At 62.0% G+C, this 24,468-nt stretch overlaps 1 protein-coding gene across 2 annotated transcripts; it reads left to right on the plus strand.

Moving 5' to 3' along the window:
• The first annotated feature begins 1,811 nt into the window (after nt 1-1,811).
• On the plus strand, nt 1,812-24,164 carry TEF (TEF transcription factor, PAR bZIP family member). 2 transcript variants are annotated; one of them, XM_004610538.3, is made up of 4 exons: nt 1,812-2,077; nt 13,120-13,437; nt 20,695-20,915; nt 21,740-24,164. In XM_004610538.3, the coding sequence occupies exons 1-4, from the start codon at nt 1,975-1,977 to the stop codon at nt 21,953-21,955; spliced, it is 858 nt and encodes a 285-aa protein (XP_004610595.1). In that variant the 5' UTR covers nt 1,812-1,974; the 3' UTR covers nt 21,956-24,164. The 2 variants fall into 2 exon arrangements, with proteins under 2 accessions (XP_004610595.1, XP_004610594.1); XM_004610537.2 differs by lacking the exon at nt 1,812-2,077 and adding an exon at nt 9,451-9,714.
• The last annotated feature ends 304 nt before the right edge of the window (nt 24,165-24,468 follow it).

A 24,468-nucleotide genomic window follows, 5' to 3' on the forward strand; every position in this document is an offset into this window, starting at 1 on the left:
GGGTAGGGCGTTTGCCTTGCACGCGGCCGACCCGGGTTCAAATCCCAGCATCCCATAGGGTCCCCCGAGCACCGCCAGGGGTAATTCCTGAGTGAAGAGCCAGGAGTAACCCCTGTGCATTGCCGGGTGTGACCCAAAAACCAAAAAAAAAAACCCTTTTTTGTATCCTTGCAATCTGGTTGTTTTTCCTTGGGGGTATTGCACACATATCTCCACGCCCCAGTATCCCCAAGACACTCATGGTCGGCAATTACCACTTTGTCCAGGGGCCAGAGCTGGCTCAAGCAGCACCCCTGGTTCTTGCACACAGACCCTCTCTGGTGGTGGGGCTGCTCCCTGCCTTCTCTGGGCATAGTTACAGGTCAGGTGGGGTGCCTGTCAGGGATGGGGGCAGCCCCGCCCCCTTCGAGATGACCCTTGAGGAATCGATCAGAGAATGTTTTCTGTGAGGGCCGCAGCTCAGGAGCCCTCCCTGGCGCTGCTGGGACCCTTGCCCTGTGATGTGGAGTTCTCACCCGAATCGACCGCATGTACCTACTCCTGAATTATCTCCCTGGCCCTTTTCATAATCTTTTTATTTTGTTTTTTGTTTTGTTTTTGGGTCACACCTGGCGATGCTCAGGGGTTACTCCTGGCTGTGCTCTCAGGAATCACTCCTGGCGGTGCTCGGGGGACCAAATTGGCAGTCAGGGATTGAACCCCGATCGACCACGTGCATGGCAAGCGCCCTACCTGCTTTACTATCGCTCCGGTCACTTCATATTTTTTTAAGTGGGAATTAATTTTTAACTAACAGGGAAAATAAAAGCACCAATTTCGGACAGATATTAGGGGGGAAGAGAAGGGTAACTCAAGGACACGTGAGCGGTTCTGGGGGAGGGGATGTGGTGCGGGAGGTAGGGGCAGGCCACACCCAGCTCGGCCCGTTTCTGATGGGGCGTCCAGTGCAGTGCTGGGCAGCCAGGAGGGACGGCGGGGATCGGGTCCATGTGCTGGACCCAGCTATCATTGCGTCCAGTGCCGGCTCTAGACTCTGACCTGTTCAGTACTCCAGACATTTGGAACGGAGCCCTGGCGAGCCACGTCACTGGCCCCAGCGCCCACCCGGGACAGGGCTGAAGTGAGGGCCAGATGCCCTGTGACCTGCGTGCCTGTGCTGACCCTGGCCTGCGGTGCCAGGGGACACACTGAGCCTTGGCCTCACACACAGTTAGTGGCTTGGGGACCACAGAGGTTTATGTCCTGGTGATAAAGCCAAGAGGGAACCAACAACAGCCGCGGGCCTGTGCTGTCCGCACCCTCGGGGGACCCAGGCAGCCGAAGTGACCGCCTCAGCTCGGCCCTCTTGTCTGACCGAGGTGCTCCAGCAGGGACTAAGCGGCTCTCCCTCTCCGAGCGTCTGCTGGACACCTGCTCAGCGCCTTCCCTGGGGACAGGCGTGGCCGCTCCCCCAGGCTCCAGGCAGACTCAAGTCCCAAGCGCCATCCCCGGCATGCCACTGGCCTCACGTGCGTGGCACCTGGCCGCTGTCCAGACCTGGCAGCCGGGGGGCCTCCCGGAGGGCCTGGGTGAGAGCTGGCACGGGCAGAGCCGCTGTGGGTGCGGGGCTCTGGGGTCCCCGCCTGGCTGCAGCCGCTCTCCCTGCACTGCCCTCACCTGGCCGCCAGGCTGTGGCTGGGCCCGGCCTGGCGGAGAACTTCCCTTGGCAAAGTTAGATAACAGGCTGGGCTCGGAGGCTGGCAGAGGATTGGCGCGACAGCTCCACGTGCTGGGGCTGGCGCGGGGCCAGGCAGCGGCAAGGGGAGGCCTGGCTGCAGCCAGAGCTGGGGGCGGACAGGCGGGCTGGGGCCAGCGCTGCCCATTGGCTGCCTCTGGCTCCCGCCCCGCCCGCCTCCAGAGCCTGCGGCTCCCGAGCCAGCTCCTGCCGCTCCGGCGGCTTCTCAACTCCCCGTGCAAGCGCCTCCCCACCGGGCCATGGCGAGCTGTGACCGGATTGGAGTGGCCCCCGCCATGGACATGCCTGAGGTCCTCAAGTCCCTGCTGGAGCACTCTCTGCCTTGGTCAGACAAGAGGACAGGTAGGAGCCGAGGCGGTCACTTTGGCTGGCTGCCCGGGTCCCCCGAGGGGTGGGGACAGCACGGGCACCGCATCTCCACACGAGGGAGGTTCCCCCGCGGTCTGCAGCCGGCCCCTTCCTGGGCAGGCGGGAGGGCTGGGGTGCAGCGAGGGGCGCGCAGGGGAGGAGGGGGCTGCTCCCCAGGCCCCCCCCCGCTGGAAAGCATGGCTCGCGTGCGGCCGCAGACAGGTGGGGGCTCACGTGGGGTCAGCTGGGGAGCGCCCTGCAGACGGCTAAGTTCCCGCCCTCCGTGTTGGGCACCCCGCGGGCAGTCCTCCCAGGCGTGCGTGTGCGAGCATGCGGGCGCTGAGTGCTGAGCCCGCACCGTGCAAGCTGTTATGTAACAGGACCACGGCTCCGATCCAGCCCCGTTCCTAGGATACCGCAGGCAAACAGGAAAGGGGGGGTGTGGATGAGGGGCAGAGCCTGCAGCCAGCTCCAGGTGTCCAGGTGTCCCCCCAAGTCCTGTCTGAGAAACCCCAGGACCCACATCATGTTGAGGGACAGTCCACTCTGAGCGCCCCCTCCACCCGGTGGGGGTCCCGTAGGACACACAGATGCCGACTGGGCAGGATTGGTGAGTCCACAGGGTCAGAGCACCCCACAAAGGCCGCACCTCTGTGGCCCCACCGCAGCCACCACTTTCCCATGCTTCGGACCGTTTCCAAAAATCCAAGTGTGTGGGGCCGGGCCGGTTCCTGCGGCGGAGCATGGCTTGCAGGCAGAAGGCCCGGGTTCCAGTACTGTACTGCGTAAGACCGGAGCACTGCCGGGCGCACCCCCCACTGCCAGATAGGGCCCAACACCCCGCCGCGCCCCAGTAAAGGTGACATATCCACCCGAGAAGCAAAACAGCTTGGTGTGGAGAGGGCGCAGACCGCTGAGCCTCGTTCCCGGGGGCTGTGAACAAGCCCTCCCAGAGTTCTGAGCGGCTCCTCGCCTATGCCCCCCGCCCCCCACTTCCCACAGGTGGGAGGAAGCCAGCAGAGCTGCTGGTTGCCCTGGAAACTGACCTGCCTCCCACCCCAGGCCTGCCGCAGAGGGGCTGGTTTCTCCCTGGGGGCTGGGACCCGTTAGGGCCCCTTCACCCCTCCTCCTCAGCCCCAGGCTACCCGGCGGAGTGTGAGACACGCCAGGTGCGGGCTCTCTTCCCTCTGCTTGTTCAGAGGCTCCCTGAGGGCCGACCTTGAGCCTCTCTCGCTCGCTGGCCCTGTACCCCTCTCCAGCCGAGCTGCCAGGCTCCAGCCTCTCTCGGTTCGTGGCACGGCAGTCTCCGAGTGACCCGTCCCTCTGGGCCACCAGCTGAATCAACTTTTCTGAACGCTGAGAAATTCATGTCAGGTGCATCGGCGTGTCCCCCCAGCCCCGCCTGCCTCGGCCCCTCCTCCCGAGGACGATCTTCCTAGAGGTGATTCCAGAGCGGGGAGGGGAGCCCCAGGTTCACTCTCCAGAACCGCAAGGCCCCTGAGCACAGTGTGGGGGACCCTCAAGCACCACTAGGCAGAGCCCCCCAAACTGCAAAGGCCCACCAAGGCGTGATTCTGTTCCAGACCCCCCAGTCGCCATCTCCCCCAGCTGCTGCAGAGACGCACTCTCTTCTCACACGACTGTTACTCCCTGCACGCCAGCCTGCCCTCCCCCCAGGGCCATGGTGTGTTTGGAGGCTGTGATCACTCAGGCCTCCTCAGGGGACATGCGGCGTGGTGGTGCCCAGAGGCTGCACAGGCCCCCTGTGAGATGTGGGCAGGGTGGCTCAGGGCAAATGGCTGCTGTGGACGCCATGGCTGGGTGGAAGGTCAGCAGAGGGAAAGGCTTTGCACACATGGCATGTCCATGCTGCTGGCCTGGTGACAAACAAGCAGCAGTGGCCCTCTGCTCCTGCCAGCGACATCCTGTATGCGACCGGACCCTCCCCTTCTCCTCGCCCTCCTTCCCCGGACAGCTCTGGCAGAGAACTGGGATGTTGCGAGTTCGGGTGAACACACAAGGGTCGCGTTTGGAAACGCATACGAGGCCGTCCCGGCCACGGGCCCATCCTGCTGCAGCCAGGTGGGCCCAAAAGGGGGCAGTGGGAGCAGGGGCCTGGCCATCCTAACGGCACTAGGCCAAGAAGGGGACTCAGGACAGTCCTGCTTTCCTGAACCTGGCCTCAGTGGAGGTCCACGTGGCCACTTCCACGCTGGCCTGGGGACCTAGCGCAAAACCCAAAAGCTGAGGTTGACTTCAGGATGCAAGAAGGTGGGCCTTCTGGCCCTGAGCAGCGGGCCCCTCTGGCTCTCAGGTATCCCCCCCAGGCAAGGAGGGTGTCCTAGAACTGGCTGCCCACCTCCAGTCAGAGAAATAACAGAAACTCCTCACCAGGAGTGTCCCCGGGGGTGCCCTGTCCATGCGGCTTGGCATCTTAGTGGGCCCGCCCGGGGCTGCGGTCTGAGCGGGTGCTGGATCCACTGAGGGACCTTCCGTGACCATCTCTGGAATGGCTTTGCATGGGGACCCCCACCTGCGAGAGACCGCGAAGCTGAGGTGCAGTGGGGAGGCCCATCCCTGCCTGCAGGATTCCCCGTCACCAGCCTCCGCTCAGAGCACGGAGGCCCCGAGTGGGCGTTCCAGTGAGGAGGGAGTGGCCCAGCGGCTGGGAGTCACACAGAGACCTCTCACTCCGGGGGACAGCCTGCAGAGAGGCCCTTTCAGAGCGGAGCAGGAGTTGGGGACAGGGAGCAAGGCTGCAGAGCCTTGGGGGGTCTGAGAGAAGAGGGAGACTGTCACCCCCGGCCTCCCCATTATTCTTAGAGAAGTGGCGAGTGGGAAGGAGGCATTCCCAGAGCACCCTGAGAAGGAGTAAGAGTAAGACCTCACTTCCACCGAGCACCAGGGCCAGGCACGGGAACTGCCGCCCCATCTGACAGTCGAGGCACAGAGAGGTCAGGGACCTGGTGCCATGTCACAGAGGGAGCCCCGCAGGAGTCAGACTCCGGTCCTGATGCCTCCGCCCTCACCCTGCTCCTCCAGCTGGGCTTCGGCAGAGAAAACGTAGCCGGTGGGCAGCGGCTGAGGTGGGCGCTTCTCCCGGGACGGGACCCGCTCCTCGTGCCATCCTGAGCCTGGGAGGGGCAGGTGCAGCCAAACAGGAAACAGGATTCCTGAGGCGCTGGAGAGACAGGCAGGAATTAGTGAAGAGCCTCCGCCCGCCACTTCTCCCCGCAGACACAGACCAGGGGCCCCTGTGAACACACCCAGGGACTGGGGCTCAATGTTAATCACGTCCCAGTGGATTTACTGGACTCGGGGCTGAAAGGTTTTGCGCTTTCTCCAACCAGTACCGCTTACAAATATTTACTGAGCGACTACCACCAGCAAGCGGGCGCGCTCCTGCGTCGGGGGCCGGCAAGGGCTGCAGGGAGCTGGGCTTCCTCGCCAGAGCTCAGCCCTCCCACCTGCCAGACCCGTGCCCGTTTCCCAGGAGGTCGGCAGAAATCACGGCCTGGCGCGGGGCAACGGCCTCCAGAAAAAGAACTGCTCCACGCAGCTCAACTGAGCTCAGTCTGGGAAGGGGTGTGAGGGGCCTTACATGCAGCCCACCCCGCTTTGCTTCCTGGCACCCCGTGGTCCCCCGAGCACTGCCAGGCGTGACCCGAGGGCACGGCTGGGAATAGCCCCTGAGAACCACTTGAGGGTGATCCAGAAACAAAGCCAAGTTTTGGGAGTTGGCTGGCCCGTTTCTGGAACGCCAAAGAAGAGTTTTAATCCAGCCCAGCCCCGGAACATGGGTGTTTCACAACCTGGTCTCTGAGGGGGCACATGCCCTTGAGCCCACCCATGCCCCATCTCCTGCCCCAACACAGCCCAAAGGGCAGGGGACAGGTGGAGGCAGGCGGGCGCTCGCTCCTCGCCGCCACTCCCAGGCAAGCACGTCCACGCCTGCTTCCGAGGAAAGGAACGGGGCTAAGGGAGCCCTTGTGTCAGTGCACCCCACATCTGCCTCCCCAGCCCGCAGGGGCAGCCACCCCAGGCCTCCACTTCCCTCGAGGACCTGCTGCTCTAAACAGCTATTACTAGGCAACATGGGGACCCGTTTCGTACCCCTGAGGACTTAACCACAGAACACAGATCTGGGGTTCAATTCTTCGCGGGTCTCGCAGACACGATGGACACCAGCTCACTCTCCCTCAAGGGCCCACGTCTCCCTTCCTAAAGGAACGGGCAAGGCTGTGCAGGGGTCTCTGCAGAGGGGCAGAGGAGCGCAGTGTGGTGGGTACCGTGGTGCTGGTGGGCAGCCGGGGCATGAAGCGAAGACGGCGCTTTCTGTCTTGCCCTGCCTTGGTGCTGTAGGAAGCTGCCAGCCAGAGCCCGCATGGCGCGAACCTCCCGGCTCCAAGTGGGCATGAGACAAGAACATGTTTGTGACACCCCTTACCCTGCAGCCCACCCGGCATGCCCCCATTGCTGCCGCCTGCCAGTAGCTGCTCCAGGCAACGTGATGAATGCAAATGGCGTTATCCCTTTTGGATTGCTGTCGCTTAAACATCTAAAAAAAAAATCTTTCTTTCTTACTCTATTTCTTCTGGGGGGTAGGGGACCTTCCAAGCAGTGCCCAGAGTTGGGGCCACTCCCAGCAATACTCAGCCAACCTGACCGGGTGGTTCAATGTTGGAGCTCAGTGGCGCTGGAGGGACACCAGACACCCTTGGCAGTGATGCGGGTGCGGGGGGACAGAAATGGGATGGCGCTCAGGTATTTGCATATGCAGAGCAGGTGGCCCCCCAGTCATCTCCGCAACCTCTCTCTTACTACACTTCAACTTTTCTCACCAAATGATAAAATTTCCAGTTATGCTTTTATCAATCCTCTCCTGCCTTGAGAATTCTTTTCCTCCCCACCGTGTCACATTGGCTGTGTGGCCACTGACTGTGACCTGGCCCGTCCCGCTGCTCCCAGCAGCCCCTTTTGAAAGGCTTCCTTCGTGTCCATGTCCCCGGCATGCCCTTCGAAACGTTTCTAAAGACCTCGTCACCTCTAAGGGACATCTTGGTCCAGCCACACACTGAATCGCCGCTGACCACAGCCAGCAGGCCAACGGCCAGCGAGCCACCAGATAGGGCCCCAGGCACGAGCCTGAGGGTGATGGAGCCGCCTAGCAGTGGATGTGTGTCTGACAGCGTGAGGGGGAGCAGGAAAACTGCCACTTGTGTCACCCCTGGCTTAGGGAACCCCCAGCAGCTAGATGCTCCCTTTCCCGACAAGGAGGCCTGGGGATGAGGGGTGGGTGGCTGCAGAAGGCCGAGGGGCACTGGGCCACTAGATGCTTAGCGAGGCCAGCGGACCCACCAGGTTGGAGGCTGGTCAAGGGCGCCCCTGCTCAAATGTCATTTCTCTGGGCGTCAGTCCCCATCGTCCTCCCAACGGGTACCCAGTCTGCGCACTGCAAAGGGGGGATCCGATTCAGGCTCCAGGAGGCTCCCCACCGCCTCCCCAAGCCCCTTCCAGCCCGCTGGGGGAGGGGTGTGTGTGTGTGTGTGTGTGTGTGTGTGTGTGTGTGTGTGTGTGTGTGTGTTCTGAGGGCCCCGGGTCTCCCTGGTGGTGTTAGCTGGACAACTTGAGCTGCTGAGTGTTGCCAGCCCGCACCTTCCGCCTCCCCAAGCCCCTTCCAGCCCGCTGGGGGAGGGTGTGTGTGTGTGTGTGTGTGTGTGCGCGCTGAGGGCTGGGGGAGGGTGTGTGTGTGTGTGTGTGTGTGTGCGCGCGCGCGCTGAGGGCTGGGGGAGGGTGTGTGTGTGTGTGTGCTGAGGGCTGGGGGAGGGTGTGTGTGTGTGTGTGTGTGTGTGCTGAGGGCCCCGGGTCTCCCTGGTGGTGTTAGCTGGACAACTTGAGCTGCTGAGTGTTGCCAGCCCGCACCTTCCATCCCCCAGGGGCACCCAGCGACTGCAGGGACAGAGATCAGCCAGGCAAAGTCCCTGCTGGCCCGGGAGGAGCCTGGGGCCCTGGGGTCCAAAGTACTGGGCACCGCTTAGCAGCTTCCCAAATGTTTCCACACGGGTTGGTGCCCGCCCTGCCCTTCCGCGTTTCCCTGGGGGCCTCCCCGAGTCGTTCCGGTCTTCACTGGTCGCCTGCGTTGTTTCGGGGCCCACCCGGTGGCGCGGGGGGTGGGGAGGAGCGCGGCATGTGCGCCGCCTCTGCCGAGCGGCCCCAGCTCCCAGAGCGGTTATATTTTAAGAAAGGGGGTGGTTCTCCTACAGAATGTTCCCTCGGTACCCCGCGGGAAGGAGTTGGTGGTTGTTTTTCTAGGAAAAGGAAGGGAGGGTCCTAGGAAGAAATCTCTCGGAGCTGCTCGGGACTCGGGGCCCGTCCGGCCCAACCCCGCGCCTTTCGAGGTCGCGAAAACAGGTTCCTGCGCACGCCCTGGACTTTCCCAAGGTCACGGGCCGGTGAGGGGGAGGGCAGAAGCGCGTCCCCCGGCCCGTCTCCCCCGCCGCGGGCCTCCGGGGTGCCGGCTCCGCGCTGTCCATCCGGCCGCCCGCCGCGGCAGCGGCAGCGACCGGGAACCCGACACCCACTTCAGCGCGGCCCGGCCCGCCCCGGCCGCCGGTCCCGCAGGGCTGGGCAGGTCGCCGTCCGCGGGCCTGCCCTCAGCCAACCTCTGGGTCCCCGGGGAGGCGGGGTGCGGGCGGGGCTCGGCTACGCGCGTCCCGGTCCCACGACCCGGGCCCCGGCCCGCCCCGCCGCTCCCCCGCACGTGCTGCGCCTCGTGCAGCGGCCCGGGCCCCGCCCCCGCCCGCCATTGGCTGCCCCGCGCCTCCTCCGCGGCCCCCGCCCCACGCGACTGGCCGGGGCTGCGGCTCCACGTGACCCGCGGGGGGGGCGGCGGAGCGGACGCTCTGATAGGCTGCCGCGGCCGGCCTGGCCGCTCCCAGCCCCGCCTCCCCGGACTGGCGCGTCGGGAAGGTGGCGAGATTGGGATGAGAAGGAAGGGCGAGCGGTCCCGGTGGTCTGGAAGGAGGGCAGGGGTCATGAAGCGGGAGGCGAAAGCGAAGCCGCTGGCCGAGGGGAAAGGGCTGCCGCCGAAGAGGGCCGGCGACGCGGATTCCTGCAGGCGCCAATCAGGTGACTCTGGGGCGGACGGGGCGGGGCCTGTGGCGTTGCTCCTCACCTGGCCCCGCACGTGTCGCGCTCACCCCTCCCGGGCCTCCCAGCCAATCCCGGCCGCCCCAGCAGGCCCGGCCAATCCGGAGCCGCGGTCTGGGGACGCTGGCCGGGCCTCATGAATAATTAATGCGCCCGAGCCTGTCCGCAGGCGGGGTGGGGATGGAGGGAGGCGGGGGCGCCGCTGGGCGCCTGCGCAGTAGCGGCCCGTGTCGGCGGCTGCGGCGGGTCGCGCGGCTCCGGCCCATCTCGGGGGGCGGGCGTGGGGAGGCGAGGCCTCGCTCGAGCGAGCGGAGCGCGGGGCACGATGTCCGACGCGGGCGGCGGGAAGAAGCCGCCTGTGGAGCCGCAGGCGGGGCCGGGGCCGGGCCCGGGGCGCGCAGCCGGGGAGAGGGGCCTGCCGGGCTCCTTCCCCCTGGTGCTGAAGAAGCTGATGGAGAACCCCCCGCGAGAGGCGCGCCTCGGTGAGGGGGGAGGGGTCAGCGCGCCGGGGGCGGGGCCGGGGCGGGGCCGGAGGGCGGGGCCTGGGGCGGAGGTCAGGGCGGCTGGGCCGGCCGCTGGAAGGGAGGGCGCGTGGGGGGTGTGCGGGGCGAGGGCGGGAGGGGGTGTCGGTGCGGAGGGTCGCCCCCACGACGTGTTCGGGGCTGCCGGTGAGGCCGATGGGGGGTGGGGGCCCTCCGGTGGGGGCCGGCGGCTCCTGGGGCTGCTGCTGTGTGGAAGGCCAGTTCGTGGGCCCCGCCCTGGACCCACCCACCGCCTCTGCGGCTTCTGGAACGGGGAATCTGCGTTTTGGGGGAGCGCCCCATCCCCGCGATTCCAGGGCCCGGCCAAGTTCGGGGAGCGCCGATGCGCTGTAGCAATCGCGGCTTGTTTGTGCTGGTGGCCTTTCTCCGTACTGGGAGGGGGACACCCCGCCCCGGCTCCTGTGCCCGCTGGAAGGGGGCTGCTGCCCGGCTGGGGGCGGGGCTCGGGCAGGACCGCGAAGCCCCTCGCACCCCCCTGAGCTCCTCTGACACCCGGGGCCGCCTGGGGTGGGCGGGAGGCCTCTGAGGGCTCTAATCCTGACTGTCGGGGGCTCATCCTAAACTTGGGGCCCAGTGGCTGTGTTAACCCTCCCCCGCCCCCAATCTGGGCCGCGGGGAGCAGCAGGAGGGCGGCCCACTGGGGGGATGTAGGTGCATGGGAACGTGTTTCCTCTGGATCGTTGCATTTCCCAAACCCTCCTTGGCTTCGCCCTCCGGGGAGGAAGAGGCCCTCTGTGCTTTCCCTGACTTGGGGAGTTAATTTTCTTCCTTAGAAATGCCATTTCTCGTCCCTTCCCGCGTGTGTTCTGAGGCTCCCGTCCCCGTGGCTGCCAGTGTTGGTTTATTAATAGCGCCGGCACGTCAGGTGAGGCCAGGCTCTCCGCTTGTTTGTTCCTAAGGTAATGCTTCCTTCCCAGTCTGCGCTGAGGTGCACCCGGGCAGGTGTGCACATCTGGCGTGTTCCTGTTGGGTCTGCCCAAACGGCAGCCGCCCTCCGCGGCGACTCTCCCCTGGCCTTGCACAGAGCCCACAGCACCTGCACATGGTCGTGTTGTATTTAGTCCTTCTAGGAGACTCCTTCAGGGCCTTCTCCCCACTTCCCAGATGAGGAAAGCTGAGGTCTCAGGTGAGGATGCGCCGTCAAGGTCACGTAGAGAGTCTGACACCTCTGCCTGCTGCTCTTTGATGTATCAGTGGCCACCCCTGCGGCTAGTTTCTGTGGCGACCTTGATGGGTCCTGGCCTCTGGGGTCTCTTCATTCTTCTAAAAACTCTCATCAGGGGCCAAAGAGGTAGTACAGGGAAGAGGCACTTTCGCTGCATGTGACTGACCCCCCCTTCAATCCTGGGCAACATGTGGGGTTCCTAGAGCGCCGCCAGGAGTAGCCCCAGAGCACAGCCAGTTATGGCCCAAACTGCCCCCCCAAAAAAAAATAGAGAAAAAAAACAATTAGTAATATTTGATTGTTTACACCAGGCAAAATCTGGAACTTAGTGATCGGGTTTTTTTTGTTGTTTTTTTTGGATCACATCTGGAAGTGGTACCCCTAGTTCTGTGCTCAGGGGCCATGTGATGCTGGGGATGGAAACCAGGTCAGCCATGTGCAAGGCAAGCGCTCTCCCACTGTCCTGTCCCTCCAGCCCAGAGCTTAGTTAGGGCCCTTCCCTATGGCTGTTTTTCTCTGTCTCTGCGCTCCTGCCTTTTCTGATCCCCAAGTGGCTGAACCCAACATAGATTATTTCTTTCTTGGTTTTGGGCCAAACCCAGCCGTCCTTAGGGCTGACTCCTGGTTCCGTGCTTAGGATCACTCCTGGTCGGCTGTGGGGATCATAGGGGATGCCAGGCATCAGCCATGTGCAAGGCAAATGCATCCCCACTGTACTATTGCTCGGATCCCATGGACCATTTCTGGCACGTGGAGACAAGGGGCTGAGCCATAGTACAGCAGGTAGGCGCTTGCCTTGCACGTGGCCGACCCTGGTTCAATCCCCAGCACCCCCTATGGTCCCCCGAGCATCGCCAGGTGTGGCCCAAAAGCTGAAAGTACAACAAAAGACAAGGCAGGATTTGAGGGGAGGAGACCAGGGAGGCCGGGTGGTCCCTGCACCCAGTGAAACCTGGCTTGCTTACATTTTATTTTATTTTTTAATTTTTTTTGCTTTTTGGGTCACACCTGGCGATGCACAGGGGTTACTCCTGGCTTATGCACTCAGGAATCACTCCTGCGGTGCTCAGGGGACCATATGGGATGCTGGGAATCGAACCCGGGTTGGCCTCGTACAAGGCAAACGCCCTACCCGCTGTGCTATCGCTCCAGCCCCACATTTCATTTGATTTTAAACCAATGCCCGGGACAAGAAGCAGTTGTCAGAATTTGAGTTAATTTTTATTTGAAGCCACGAACAAGTTGTGTGTGTGTCAGAATCTTTATAACTCACTGGGTGTGTCCGTTACCGGCGCTGCTGGACCGCAGTGTGGCGGCCGTGGCCTGGGAGTCCACGCGTGAATGGTTTAGTTCCAACATAATCACATTTGATTTTGCTTTTTCACTTTAAATTCCAGAGTTCAAAGTTGTCTCTCTCAATTTTGAAAAGCCATTATGAACGTGTCACAATTTTTTTCTCCTGCTTCTCTGATTAGCCTCCCTGTCACTTTGATTTCCTTCCAACCTCGTCACATTTCTCTCTTGTCCTTTTTTTTCTTAATTTTCTCTTTCTCGAATAATCATGTGCCTGTTAATTTCTTTTTTGGACTCAGGCAGTCAGGGGATGCGGACCCCCTGACTGATTTAGTTTTGCTGTGAATGGGGGGGGGGGGGGCGCAGGCTCTTTCTTTCCCCTCCGCCCTCTCTCCTGCCTGCTGCCTGGTGTTGAGGGACCGGTTGTCTGCAGAGGGTCCCCGAGAGCCAGCCCCCGGCCTCGCCCACTCAGTGGGCACCCGGAGTCTGCAGGCCCGGTCCTCTGGTCAGTGGGCACTTGCCTCCGGGGGACATGGGTGCGCGCTTAGGCCAGGGTTCCATGACAACATCTGACAATACTTTGAGCTGTTGTCGCAGTGGAGGACACCGAGGCTCCACGGGGTTCAGCAACAATGACTGAATCCACTGTCCCCGCCTGCGGGATACGGGCTGGGAGTCAGGCCCCAGGCTGGGGCACACGGGACGGGGTCCCAGACTGAGCCCTTCCCCAGGTCACCTCACTGCCCGTGCTGGGCTGGCCCGTCTGCGGGGCTGGTGGTGAGAAGGCGGAGCGGTTGGGGACCCTGCATGCTACAGACGAGGGGCCCTCGGCCTAGGTCAGCTTGGCACCGGGCGGGTAGCGGCTCATCACGATTCTGTATCTGCAGATAAAGAAAAGGGGAAGGAGAAGCTGGAGGAAGACGAGGCGGCGGCGGCCAGCACCATGGCGGTGTCGGCGTCGCTCATGCCGCCCATCTGGGACAAGACCATCCCGTACGACGGCGAGTCCTTCCACCTGGAGTACATGGACCTGGACGAGTTCCTGCTGGAGAACGGCATCCCCGCCAGCCCCACACACCTGGCCCAGAACCTGCTGCTGCCCGTGGCCGAGCTGGAGGGGAAGGAGTCGGCCAGCTCTTCCGCCGCGTCCCCGCCCTCCTCCTCCACCGCCGTCTTTCAGCCCTCGGAAACCGTGTCCAGCACAGGTTGGTGCCGCTGGGCAGGACCAGAGAAGTTCACTCCCCACCGGGGGCAGCTCTGTGGGGCCCCAGCAGGGGACTTCCTGCAGGAACCCTCAGTCCCTGTCATCCCCCCACTCTTTGACAGTTCCCTGAGAAAGGGGTTAAAAGAGAAGTCACCGCCTGTGGCGAGGGGTGGGCTGCGGAGCGGGAGGCCCCCCCAGGCTCTGCTCGGGCGAGCCCGGCTGCCTTCCTCCCGGCTTGCTCATGGCTTACGGGGAGCGTGGAGCAGTGCTGCTTAGGGGGTGTCGTTGGCCACTCTGTCGAGGTGTCCGCATGTCACCCTCAAGGCAGGTGGAGATGAGGCACAGAGACGTTAGGACTCAGCTGGGTCCCGTGGCGGGCAGGGTTTGGGGACCCCCAGACTGTGGTGCCTGACTCTAGGGACGGTCTCCAGAGAACCATGGGGTTGACGGCCTGGGGGCTTCCTCCTCTCCTGCGCCTCCTCGCCTCCCTCTGGGGGTTAGTGCTTTTCTTTCCCCTTGGGTGTGAGCGCACAGAGGCAGTGTGGCCCCTGTTTTGGGGGTTCAGCAGATCACCCTGCAGGCTCAGAGCTTAGAGGCCTGTGGCCGGGAGCCCCTTGAGCTTCTGTGGAACCCAGGAAGCAGAGTAGAAGTACGGAACACCGATGTCCAAGGAATTCTCGTGCTCTATTTTTAGTATTTTGGAAAATACCCAGATACACAAAAGAGACAATAAATGAACATTTGTTGAAAAAAAAATTGTTTGAGCAACAGTACAGTAGGTAGGGTGTTTGCCTTGCACATGACAGACAGGGTTCGTTACCCGCCATTTCATAGGGTCCTCTGCACACCACCAGGAGTGATTCCTGAGTGTAGAGCCAGGATTAACCCCTGAGCGTTGCCGGATGTGGCCCCAAAACCAAAAATAAATGCACTGTAGCACTGTCGTCCCGTTGCTCATCAATTTGCTCGAGTGGGCACCAGTAACGTCTCCACTGTGAGACTTGTTACTGTTTTTGGCATATCGAATACGCCATGGGGAGATTGCCAGGCTCTGCCATGTGGGCAGGATACTCTCGGTAGCTTGCCCGGCTCTCCGAGAGGGACGGAATGACGGAATTGAACCCGGGTCGGCTGTGTGCAAGGCAAATGCCTTACTCACTGTGCAATTCTCCAATCCAGTGGCCCCAAACCAAAAATAAATAAAATGAACATTTGTGTAACCGCTCCTCAGCGTTCATAATTTTGTTTGGTGATGGGACCCAGGGCCTCACATCTGCAGAAGGCGCATGGGGCGGCCGGGCCACTCCACGCCCCAGTTTCCCTCGTTCATGTGCCAGTGCTCAGGCTGCTACTGGCTTTATGATGTGGAGAGTCACTTCTGGCTGTGCACGTGGTGCCCAGGATCGAACTCGGGTGAGCCACATGCAAGGCAACCCTCCCACCCCTTTATCGCCTCCCCCGCCCTGTTTCTGTCCTTAGTGAATCCTCATGCAGTGGCATTCAGAAGCATTTGTGTCACAAGTGTAAAGCTCCGAGACATGGCGCCAGGGAGATAGTCCAGGGCTTCGGGCACAGGGCCTTGGATGCCACTGTCTCCCCTTCCCAGCACCACACATGGCCCCAACGTGCCATCAGCAGTGATCCCAGAGGGTAGAGCTAGGAAGGAGGACGCCCTGAGTACAGCCAGGTGTGGCCCAAAACCAAACAAACTAACCACAAAACTCAGTGACCTCAGGCACTCGCCCATGAAACTGCCACCTGAAATCAGGATCTGGAGCAGTTTTAGTGCCCGTTGGGACCCTCTCAGAGTGCTCTCAGAGGTATTTGCTATTCTTATTTCCATCACAAGGGTTGGTTCCTTTTGCTGGCAATTGAAAACTCTGAAATGGGGTTATATATATATACCCGTTTTGTTTCTATCTTACGTTGTTATTTTTGGTTTCATAGTTTTCTTTTTTTGGGGGGAGTCACACCCAGCGATGCACAGAGGTTACTCCTGGCTCATGCGCTCAGGAATTACTCCTGGTGGTGCTCAGGGGACCATATGGGATGCTGGGAATCGAACCCAGGTCAGCTGCGTGCAAGGCAAATGCCCTCCCCACTGTGCTATTGCTCCAGCCCCGTTTTCTTTCCTCTCTGCTTTTGAGGTCACACCCAGCAATGCTCAGGGGTTACTCCGGCTCTGCACTCAGGAATTACTCCTGGCGTTACCTGGGGGACCACGTGGGATGCTGGGGATTGAACCCAGGTTGGCTGTGTGCAAAGCAAAACACCCCCCCTCCCCCCGCTGTACTATGACTCTGGCCCATCTTTTCATAGTTTTCTGATTTTTGTGATACACATTCAAATTCTGGGTATCAGAATCCCACATTTATGAAACATGCTATGGAACACATCTGTGCCCAGGTGAATTAAGGTTTATATTGGAAAATGCTGGGTTGATGAGAATTGGGGCAGGGCGGGGCCACACTCAGCAGGGCTCAAGGCTTACTCCTGGCTCAGGGATCATTGCTGGCGGGGCTCAGGGGACTAATATGTGGTACAGGGTTAGACCCTGAATCAGGTGTGTGCAAGGCGAGCACCTTACCCACAGTACTCTCACTCCAGTTCCTGATAATAAGTTTCACGTGACTAGGAATAATACTTTTTCTGACAGATGATCAATTAATATAAATACTAAAATTAATGGGCTGGAGTGATAGCACAGCGGGTAGGGCGTTTGCCTTGCATGCGGCCGACCTGGGTTTGATTCCCAGCATCCCATATGGTCCCCTGAGCACTTCCAGGGGTAATTCCTGAGTGCAGAGCCAGGAGTAACTCCTGTGCATTGCCGGGTGTGACCCAAAAAGAAAAAAAGAATTAATATGTTTTATTAAAGACCTGATGGGGGGGCCAGAGCGATAGCACAGCGGGTAAGGCGTTTGCCTTGCATGCGGCCGACCCGGGTTCGATCCCCGGCATCCCATATGGTCCTCCAAGCATCGCCAGGAGTAATTCCTGAGTGCAAAGCCAGGAGTAAGCCCTGAGCATCGCTGGGTGTGACCCAAAAAGCAGAAAAAAAAAAAAAAAGACCTGATGGGAGGGAAAGAGGGCTTATGGCCAGAGGTGTCTGGCGGTGGTCAAGCAGGTGCTTTGCGTATATGAGCCCCAGGGTCTGATTCCCAGTACCACACACTAAGGTCATGTTTTTGTTCATTTGGGGCCACCCTCAGCATTTTTCATGGGCGGCTCATGGCTCAGTGCTTGAAGTGCCTCCAGTGGTACTCAAGGGACCATGCGGTGCCAGGGATAAAACCTGTGTCTCCCGCTCGCAGCACGTGGGCTACACCCCCAAAAAGGATATCGATAACTAATTGTAGGAAGAAAAGCAGAATTATTTTTCTGCTGGTGCCACAGGTCAGTATCGGGTTTTATTGAGACAGACTGTGGCCTAGAGCTGAGCCTCCGCCCGGTCAGACAGACAGTGCCCTAGTGCCAACCCCGGTCAGACAGACGGTGCCCTAGACGGTGCCCTAGTGCCGAGCCCTGGTCAGACAGACAGACGGTGCCCTAGTGCCATGCCAGGCCCACCCAGTCCAGTATTCTCATTTCAGTTAGTTTTTTGTTTTTTTTTTTTGCTTTTTGGGTCACACCTGGCGATGCACAGGGGTTACTTCTGGCTCTGCACTCAGGAATTACCCCTGGCGGTGCTCAGGGGACCATATGGGATGCTGGGATTTGAACCCGGGTCGGCCGAGTGCAAGGCAAACGCCCTACCCGCTGTGCTATATCTCCAGCCCCCATCATTTCAGTTAGTTTTGGCCCTTTGTTTTGGAGCCTCATTCAGGGGTACTCGGGGACCGAGCCAGCTAGATTCTCTGGGGACAGTTTTGTGGCCAAAAGAACCCAGGCCTTTCGCACGCAGAGTCCCAGCCCGTTAAACTGTGTCTCCATCCCTTGATTCCTTTAGTGGAAAGGACATAAATGGGGCACGTGATCGTACAGCAGGGAGGGCGCTTGCCTTGCACACAGTACCAGGGTTTGGTCCCTGGTACCTGTATGGTCCCCTGAGCATGCCAGGAGTGACCCCTGAGCACAGCCAGATATGCCCTGAGCTCAGCTGGATGATACAGAAAAAATTTTAAAAAATTAAAAAAGAAAAAACAAACATATAGAGAGCAAGTATTATTTTTATGTCTGTAGTCTCTCCTCTGCTTTGTTTGTAGAATCATCCGTGATGGTTTTTTTGTTGTTGTGGTTTTGGTTTTGGTTTTGATTTTGGGCCACACCTGCTCTGCCTAGGGCTTACTCCTGGTTCTGCACTCAGGGACCATCCTGGAGGTGCTCAGGGAGCCATATGGGATGCCGGGTTTCGAACTAGGTCAGCTGCATTCCAGACCCCGTGCTGTGGCTCTGCCTTTATCCCTGGTGTTGTGTTTGGCAGTAGTTTGTCATTGAGAAGTGTCATCCATGGTGCAGGCATATCCCAATAACCTGTTCCACAGTTGGTGGGCGGTTGAAGGGCTTCTAGTTTAGGATTAGCCTGGCACTGCCATGAGCATTTGTGGGTTTGCCTTGGAATAAATATATGGCTGCGTATTTTGTTTGGAGGTCACACTAGTGGGGCTCAGGATTACTCGGTGCTCAGGGGAACATGTGGGGTGCTGGGAATTAAGTCTGCATCAGCCACAGGCAAGACAGGTCTCTTCTCTGTTGCAGTGTCTCTCTGGCCCCCGTGGCTGCTCGTGTGTTGGGCATTTGGGGGTTCGCACACTGCAGAAGTGGGGTTACCAGACAGGTGTCCGCTCAGCTGTTGCACCAAACAGTGTGTGGCGTGGTCATGGTCAGGGCAGGGAGAGGCCTCAAAAGATGGGGTGCGTGCTTTGCAGTCTGAAGCTCCGCGTTTAATCCCCAGCACCACATGGTCCCCGAGAACTGCCAGGAGTGACCCCTGAGCACCACCAGGTATGACCCCAAAGCGAAAGAACAGCACAGAATAAAGCAGTTATCGTTCCTGGTCCCCATGGCAGCCTCCGTGTTTCTTTTTTTCTTTGCTTTTTGGGTCACACCCAGCGATGTTCAGGGGTTACTCCTGGATTTGCACTCAGGAATTGCTCCTGGCAGTGCTTGGGGAACCATATGGGATGCCAGGGATCGAGGGCCGCGTGCAAGGCAAACGCCCTCCCCGCTGTGCTATCGCTCCGGCCCCGGCAGCCTCCGTGTTTCAGGTGAGACCCCTCAGTGGTCCTGATAGTCTCGGTAGATTCCTGGCTTTTCCTTCTCCCCAGAGCACACGCAGGTCTTAGAGTCCGTTGCTGGACTTTGCTCACGGAGCTCTCTGCACTGGGAAGGGGGCGCCCCCGGAATCCTTCCCTCGGACCCCCCTTTTTGGGTGCTCTTCAGAAGCTGTCCCCTTTACTCCTGGCTCCCCCTTGTCCTGTCCCTGAAATGTGGCCACGTCTTGGCATCTGGCTCTTCGAGGCAGCCGTCTCCCCGGAGTGGCATTTTCCCGTGTTGGGGTCTCTTGTCTGTCTTGGGGGTGTAGCGTGTGGCGGTTCCAGCGTCCCTTAGGCACCTCGCTGGTCCCTCATTGGCTGCCCCGTCCCCAGCCCCCTTGTAGCTAACCCCTGAGTAGGACCCGGTTCTGTGCGAGATTCAGTTCACCCCAGGTCGGATCATGCCGCACCCCTAAGGCAGTGTCCGTCTCGTTCTTTGTTGATCTTTGGTTTGGGGCCCCTTTCTGTGGTCCTCGGGGTGGGGGCTGCTCCCAGCTATGTGTCAGGGCGTACCCTGGTCACACTCGGGGCACCGTGCCCTACTGAGGGCAAACCCAGGCCTCCTGCGTCCGGAGCATGGGCTCAGCCCGACGACTCTCCCTCCCCAGCTCGAGGCATTTGAGCCCCCCCATCTTTTTTGGGGGGTTCGGGAGGGACCGTCCGGTGTGTCAGAGCTTGGCAGCTCTTTGGCTGCTCCGTTGAGAAGCCAGCGGGAGTCTCCCCCACCTTGGCACCCCAGAGGCGCCGTGGAGCGGACTCGGGTGTTGGGGAGCATCGCTATGGGGCGGAGGCCCTCCGCGCGCCTTTCTGGAACTTGCCGTTACTCTGGCCCTTCCACTCACCCCCGGCAGCCTTCACCGTCCCTTGGGCATACAGGTGTCCGTACTGGGCAGTCCTTCTCCCGATGACTCCCCGTCCCCTCCGTCCCCTGTCTTCGTGGTGGCTGCCGCTGTGCCGCCTGGGATTTGCCCCAGCTGTTGGCCTGCTGGGGGCGTGGCCCCGGGCTGTGGTGCTCTCACAGTGGGGGGGGGCACGCCTGAGACGGGCCCTTGTCTCGGCATCGGGGATCCCGGGGCAGTGCTGCCGGCGTCATGCTCAGTGCTGTGCGCCAGGGCCCGCGTGCAGACCCGGCCTCCCGCCTCCCACTCGGAGAACGTTGCAGGCCAGCGAGACTTCTTCCGTGGTTTGTTCACGGCTTCCGGTGTGCCAGGGCATGCCTGTCGCAGAGCAGGTGCCCAGCAGTGCCTTACTGTCCGGGTCACGGCCCCGAGGCGCCAGTGGGTGAGTGGGACAGAGTCAAATGGCGTTTTTATGTGTGTCTGTTTCAGAGCCACACCTCGTGCTCAGAGTCTGCTCCTGTCCCAGTGCTCGGAGGTCGCTCCCGCACACAAACTCTGTGCCCAGTCTGCGGCGCTGGCCCCGTCCTGCACATGGTTCGGTAGATTCTAACCACGTGTGTGTGGGGGTCTCGGCTCCGTGCAGCCGGCCCCGGTGGAGGACGAGACTCCGATTTTAGTCCCTCTGCTGAGCACAGGGGGCGGCGGCGGGCAACCCGCATGGCCCTGAGCCTCGGTTTCCCTCGACATCGCCCTTCCGCCTGTCACGAGGCTGGGTGTGCACAGGCGTCGGTGCGGCCCGCAGAATGCAGAAGTGGAAGCGTTTATTACTGCACGTGGGGCCCTAGCCCCGTCAAGGTCACAGGGAGATTCAGCTGTTTTTCAGGACTTGAGAACTCAGAGCCACGCGCAGTTAAGGGTGTCAGGGCTTTTGCTTAACGTCGGGCGGCGGTGGAGACGGTTGGAAAATCCTCTCCTCCCGGGGCGGCCTCTGTATCCGTTCGTGTTGCCAGAGCCACGCGTGCCAGTCTGACCTGGCACCTGCCCGGGCTCTGCTCCCTCCCAGTGGGGGAGCCTGTGGCCCTCGAGCTTCGGCAGGTGCCGGGCCCTGCCACGAGTCCCCCGTGTCCTGTGAGCTCCCTTAGGACCCCTGCCTCTGTCTTTCAGAATCCTCGGTGGAAAAGGAGAGGGAGACCCCCAGTCCCATCGACCCCAACTGCGTGGAGGTGGACGTGAACTTCAACCCCGACCCCGCAGACCTGGTCCTGTCCAGTGTGCCAGGCGGGGAGCTGTTCAACCCGCGGAAGCACAAGTTCGCCGAGGAGGACCTGAAGCCCCAGCCCATGATCAAGAAGGCCAAGAAGGTCTTCGTTCCCGACGAGCAGAAGGTAGGGGAGGCTGAGAGAGGGGGCCCCGGGGTACGCCGTCCCCCCCGGCTCTCGCCGGCCAGGCCCCCTCTGAAGGACGGAGAGCTTCGTGTGTTTCCACGCCCCGGGGGGAGGCGGGCGAGCGCAGGTGGGTTTCAGCGTTTTCCCTTCCTCACCTCGGAAAGCTCCCGGCAAGGACTCCACGTCCCGCTCGGGTCAGGCAGACCCGGGTTCAGGCCCCACTTTGGCGCACAGACCTCCCCACGCCCAGCTCTCGGTGCAGACTGGAGCCACCAGCCCGGCCTGTCCAGAGGCCGCTGAGGCTTTAATGGGGACGAGGACGGAGCAGGCGCCTGGCGCGGTTCCAGACTGTCAGTGGCAGCTCCCGGCCTCGTGGCGTCCTCAGCCCTTACCCCCAGCGCACCAGACACGGGAGGTTCAGGGCCGAGAGCCCACTGGGCGGAGCCCGGGGACACCTCCTCCTGCAGGACACCCTGTCCCGGGATTGATCCTTCGGGACGGAGCCAGGAGTGGTCCCTCATTCCACCAGGTGACTTAGGGGACAGAGAGGCGCGCAGTCAGACGCAGCTTGGCAGAGGGGCTCTTGGCGTGCTTGTGTGAGGCCCTGGGTTCAGTCCCCAGCGCTGCAGAGAGAGTGACAGAGAGCTGGCCCGCCCCAGGGTGCATGCAGGGGTGCAGACGGGCTCGTGGGTCCGTCTCCAGAAAGGCCCTCTGCCCTCCGCAGCCCCCCGTCCTGCCCTCCTTGCGGGGTTCTGGCCGAGTCCCGAGAAACGTGGGGCTCTTCTCCGGGGAAACGGAGACCCACGGAAGGACGCTTCCCACAGGATGAAAAGTACTGGACGAGACGCAAGAAGAACAACGTGGCTGCCAAACGGTCCCGGGATGCCCGACGCCTGAAGGAGAACCAGATCACCATCCGGGCGGCCTTCCTGGAGAAGGAGAACACGGCCCTGCGGACGGAGGTGGCCGAGCTGCGCAAGGAGGTGGGCAAGTGCAAGACCATCGTGTCCAAGTACGAGACCAAGTACGGGCCCTTGTAACCGCGTGCCCTGCCCGGGCGCCACTGCCCGCTCCTCAGCCTGCTGGGGGCTCCCTGACCCCACCCGCGTGTGGAGACTTCGGACACTTCCCGGGCAGCTGGCGGGGCCCTGCGCCAGGAGCGTTCATGTTCAAGCTTCATTGTCACGCGGCCGTGGGCCTTGAGAGCGCCGTGGCGTCTCCTCCCGGCGGGCCCTGCTGAGCCAGGCGGGACCTCGAGCTCGGCTGCCTGGCTCCATCCCTCCGTCCTGGGCAGCCGCCTGGCGTCACAGAACGAGCCCTGAAGGCTGCGGCCCGCTCGTCTTCTCAGGGAGCAGGGCATGTGTCCTCGGGGGCTCCTAGGCCTCCCCAGAAAGTCTCTGAGAGAAACATCCACTTTTGAGAGACACCCCCGTCCTTCCTTCCGCCGGGTCTGGCAGGAGCAGGTGGGAGCCTGCAGGGGCACCAGGCGTGGGCCGCGTTCACCCCCTGCCCCCGGCTCTGACGTGCTCGTCTGCTGTGGGAGAGAGACCCTGCAGCCTGGCTCTGAGCCCCGGTCCCCAGCACAGGGACCCTTTCCTCGCCCCTCGGTCCCCGGGGACGGGGCCTCCAGGCCTGCTGTTCCTTTGCACGCAGCCATCGGCCCAGATCGCGGACCGACCGCGCACCCCCGCCCCGGAGCCCAGGCTGCGCCTTCCTGCATGGAACCCACTGCCTCCACGCGCGGCCCCTCCCCCAGCCTGGCGGCCCCTGGAACACTACCCTGACGGCAGGCCCCTCCGTCGGGCCGGGAGCTGTGGCCTCTCCAAGCTGCTCCTTCCTCCGGGGGGGCCCCGGGAGATGCGCCGAGGTGAGCCCTTGCGCCCCGGCCGCATGTACATACTCGCTCAGGGCTACGGCTGTGGTGAGGACCGTCCCGGGGCCGGGCCCCTTTGGGCAGGCCACTGGCCTTGTGGCATGCGTGGTCCTGGGCCCGAAGGACTTTGCTGACAGATGTTAAGGTGGGGGGGTGGGGCCCTCCCGGCGCCGCCCTGGGGACCTGCACACCTGTCTCTGGGCAACTGACAAGGGTCCCCTCTGGCGCCTGACGAACTGTGGTTCTGTACAAACCACGCACACACTTTCTCTTGGGTAACCACATCCGGCATGTCAGTGTCCGCCCGGCGCCCCCTCCCTCGGCCAGCAGCTTCCCGGGGGTCTCTCGCGGTGTTCCTGGGAGGGCCACTCCCACCTCAAAGCGCTTCCTGTTCCGTGGCCAGGAATTGTCTGGTTTGTGTTTTTTTTTTTTTCAGTTTCACTCTTTCAAGCCTAGAAACGAGTCTCCCTGTGGCGCCTCCCTGGGCACTGCGCCGGGACAGTGGCCCTCGGGCTCTCCGTTTTGTCCCCTCCCGGCGGTGAGCGTCTGGTTCCTTCCCAGAGTGCTGGCATGAACAGAGTGGCCCTGGGCGCGGGGGCCGTCGCCGTCCCTCCCTTCCGGCCAGTCCCCGGGCCCGTTGGGTTTCTGTCCTGGACTGGGGAGTCCCCCGGACGTCCTCGTGGGCCCTGTCCATCTCGGGGCCAGTAGCCAAAGACAGAGCTCCCGTGCTCGGCCCTCTGCTGTCCCTTGCGGAGCACCGAGGCGAGAAGAAGAGCAAAGGGCTTCGCGGGGCTCCTCCCTCGGCGCCTGGCAGCCTCCCGGCCTCCGCGATCAGACCAGTCGCGAACGGCCTGGACGGCGGCGGGCATTCCCGCCCGCGTGGCTGGGGAGAGGCGTCCGCATTCACCGCCGTCGGGGCCCGGCCGGCAGGGGGAGGGCACTGGGCAGAGACCCTACGGTAGCTGAGGTGGCCCGGGTCGGGCACAAGGGCTGGAGGCAGCCCTGGGAGGCTGCTTCCTGGCCGGCGTTGGCAGCGGTCCAGGGTTCCGGGGACTCGGGGCCCCCGTGTTCCTTTGACATCTGTTCATTAAGTGCAATAACTTTTTCTAGAAAATGGCACAGATGACTTCCAGGTGGACGTAGCTGTCGGGCGCGGGGCTGCAGAACACCACTTGGTTTTATTTTTCTAGGTGCATGTGATGCTCGAGTGTGCGGGGGCCCCCGCAGTCCCCCGGGCGAGGGCGAGGCGAGTGCAGCCCGTTGGCCTTAGTGCGTGTGCGTGTGCGAGTGTGTCCCGGCGGTGGGCCTGAGCGGCGCGCAGGAGGGGAGCTGGGAGTGCGTCCTTTTCAGAATAAAGCGATATTTTGAGACGAGAACTGCAGGCTTGTCGTTTCTGCCCTGCCCCTGCCTGTGGGCCAGGCAGCCCCTGGGCTGCCCGAGTCCGAGGGCCTCAGTGTCCTCACCCCCTGAGTAATCTCTCCCTCGCAGGACATGGAAGCCGGAAGCAGTTGGAACTAATGAAAGTGGCGACTGGGGGCTGGAGCGACAGCACAGCGGGGAGGGCGTTTGCCTTGCACGCAGCCACGCCAGGTTCGATCCCCAGCATCCCACAGGGCCCCCTGAGCACCGCCAGGAGTGATTCCTGAGTGCAGAGCCAGGAGTGACCCCTGTGCATCGCCG

This window comes from Sorex araneus, chromosome 6 (genome assembly GCF_027595985.1).
Source record: "Sorex araneus isolate mSorAra2 chromosome 6, mSorAra2.pri, whole genome shotgun sequence".
Lineage (NCBI taxonomy): Eukaryota > Metazoa > Chordata > Mammalia > Eulipotyphla > Soricidae > Sorex > Sorex araneus.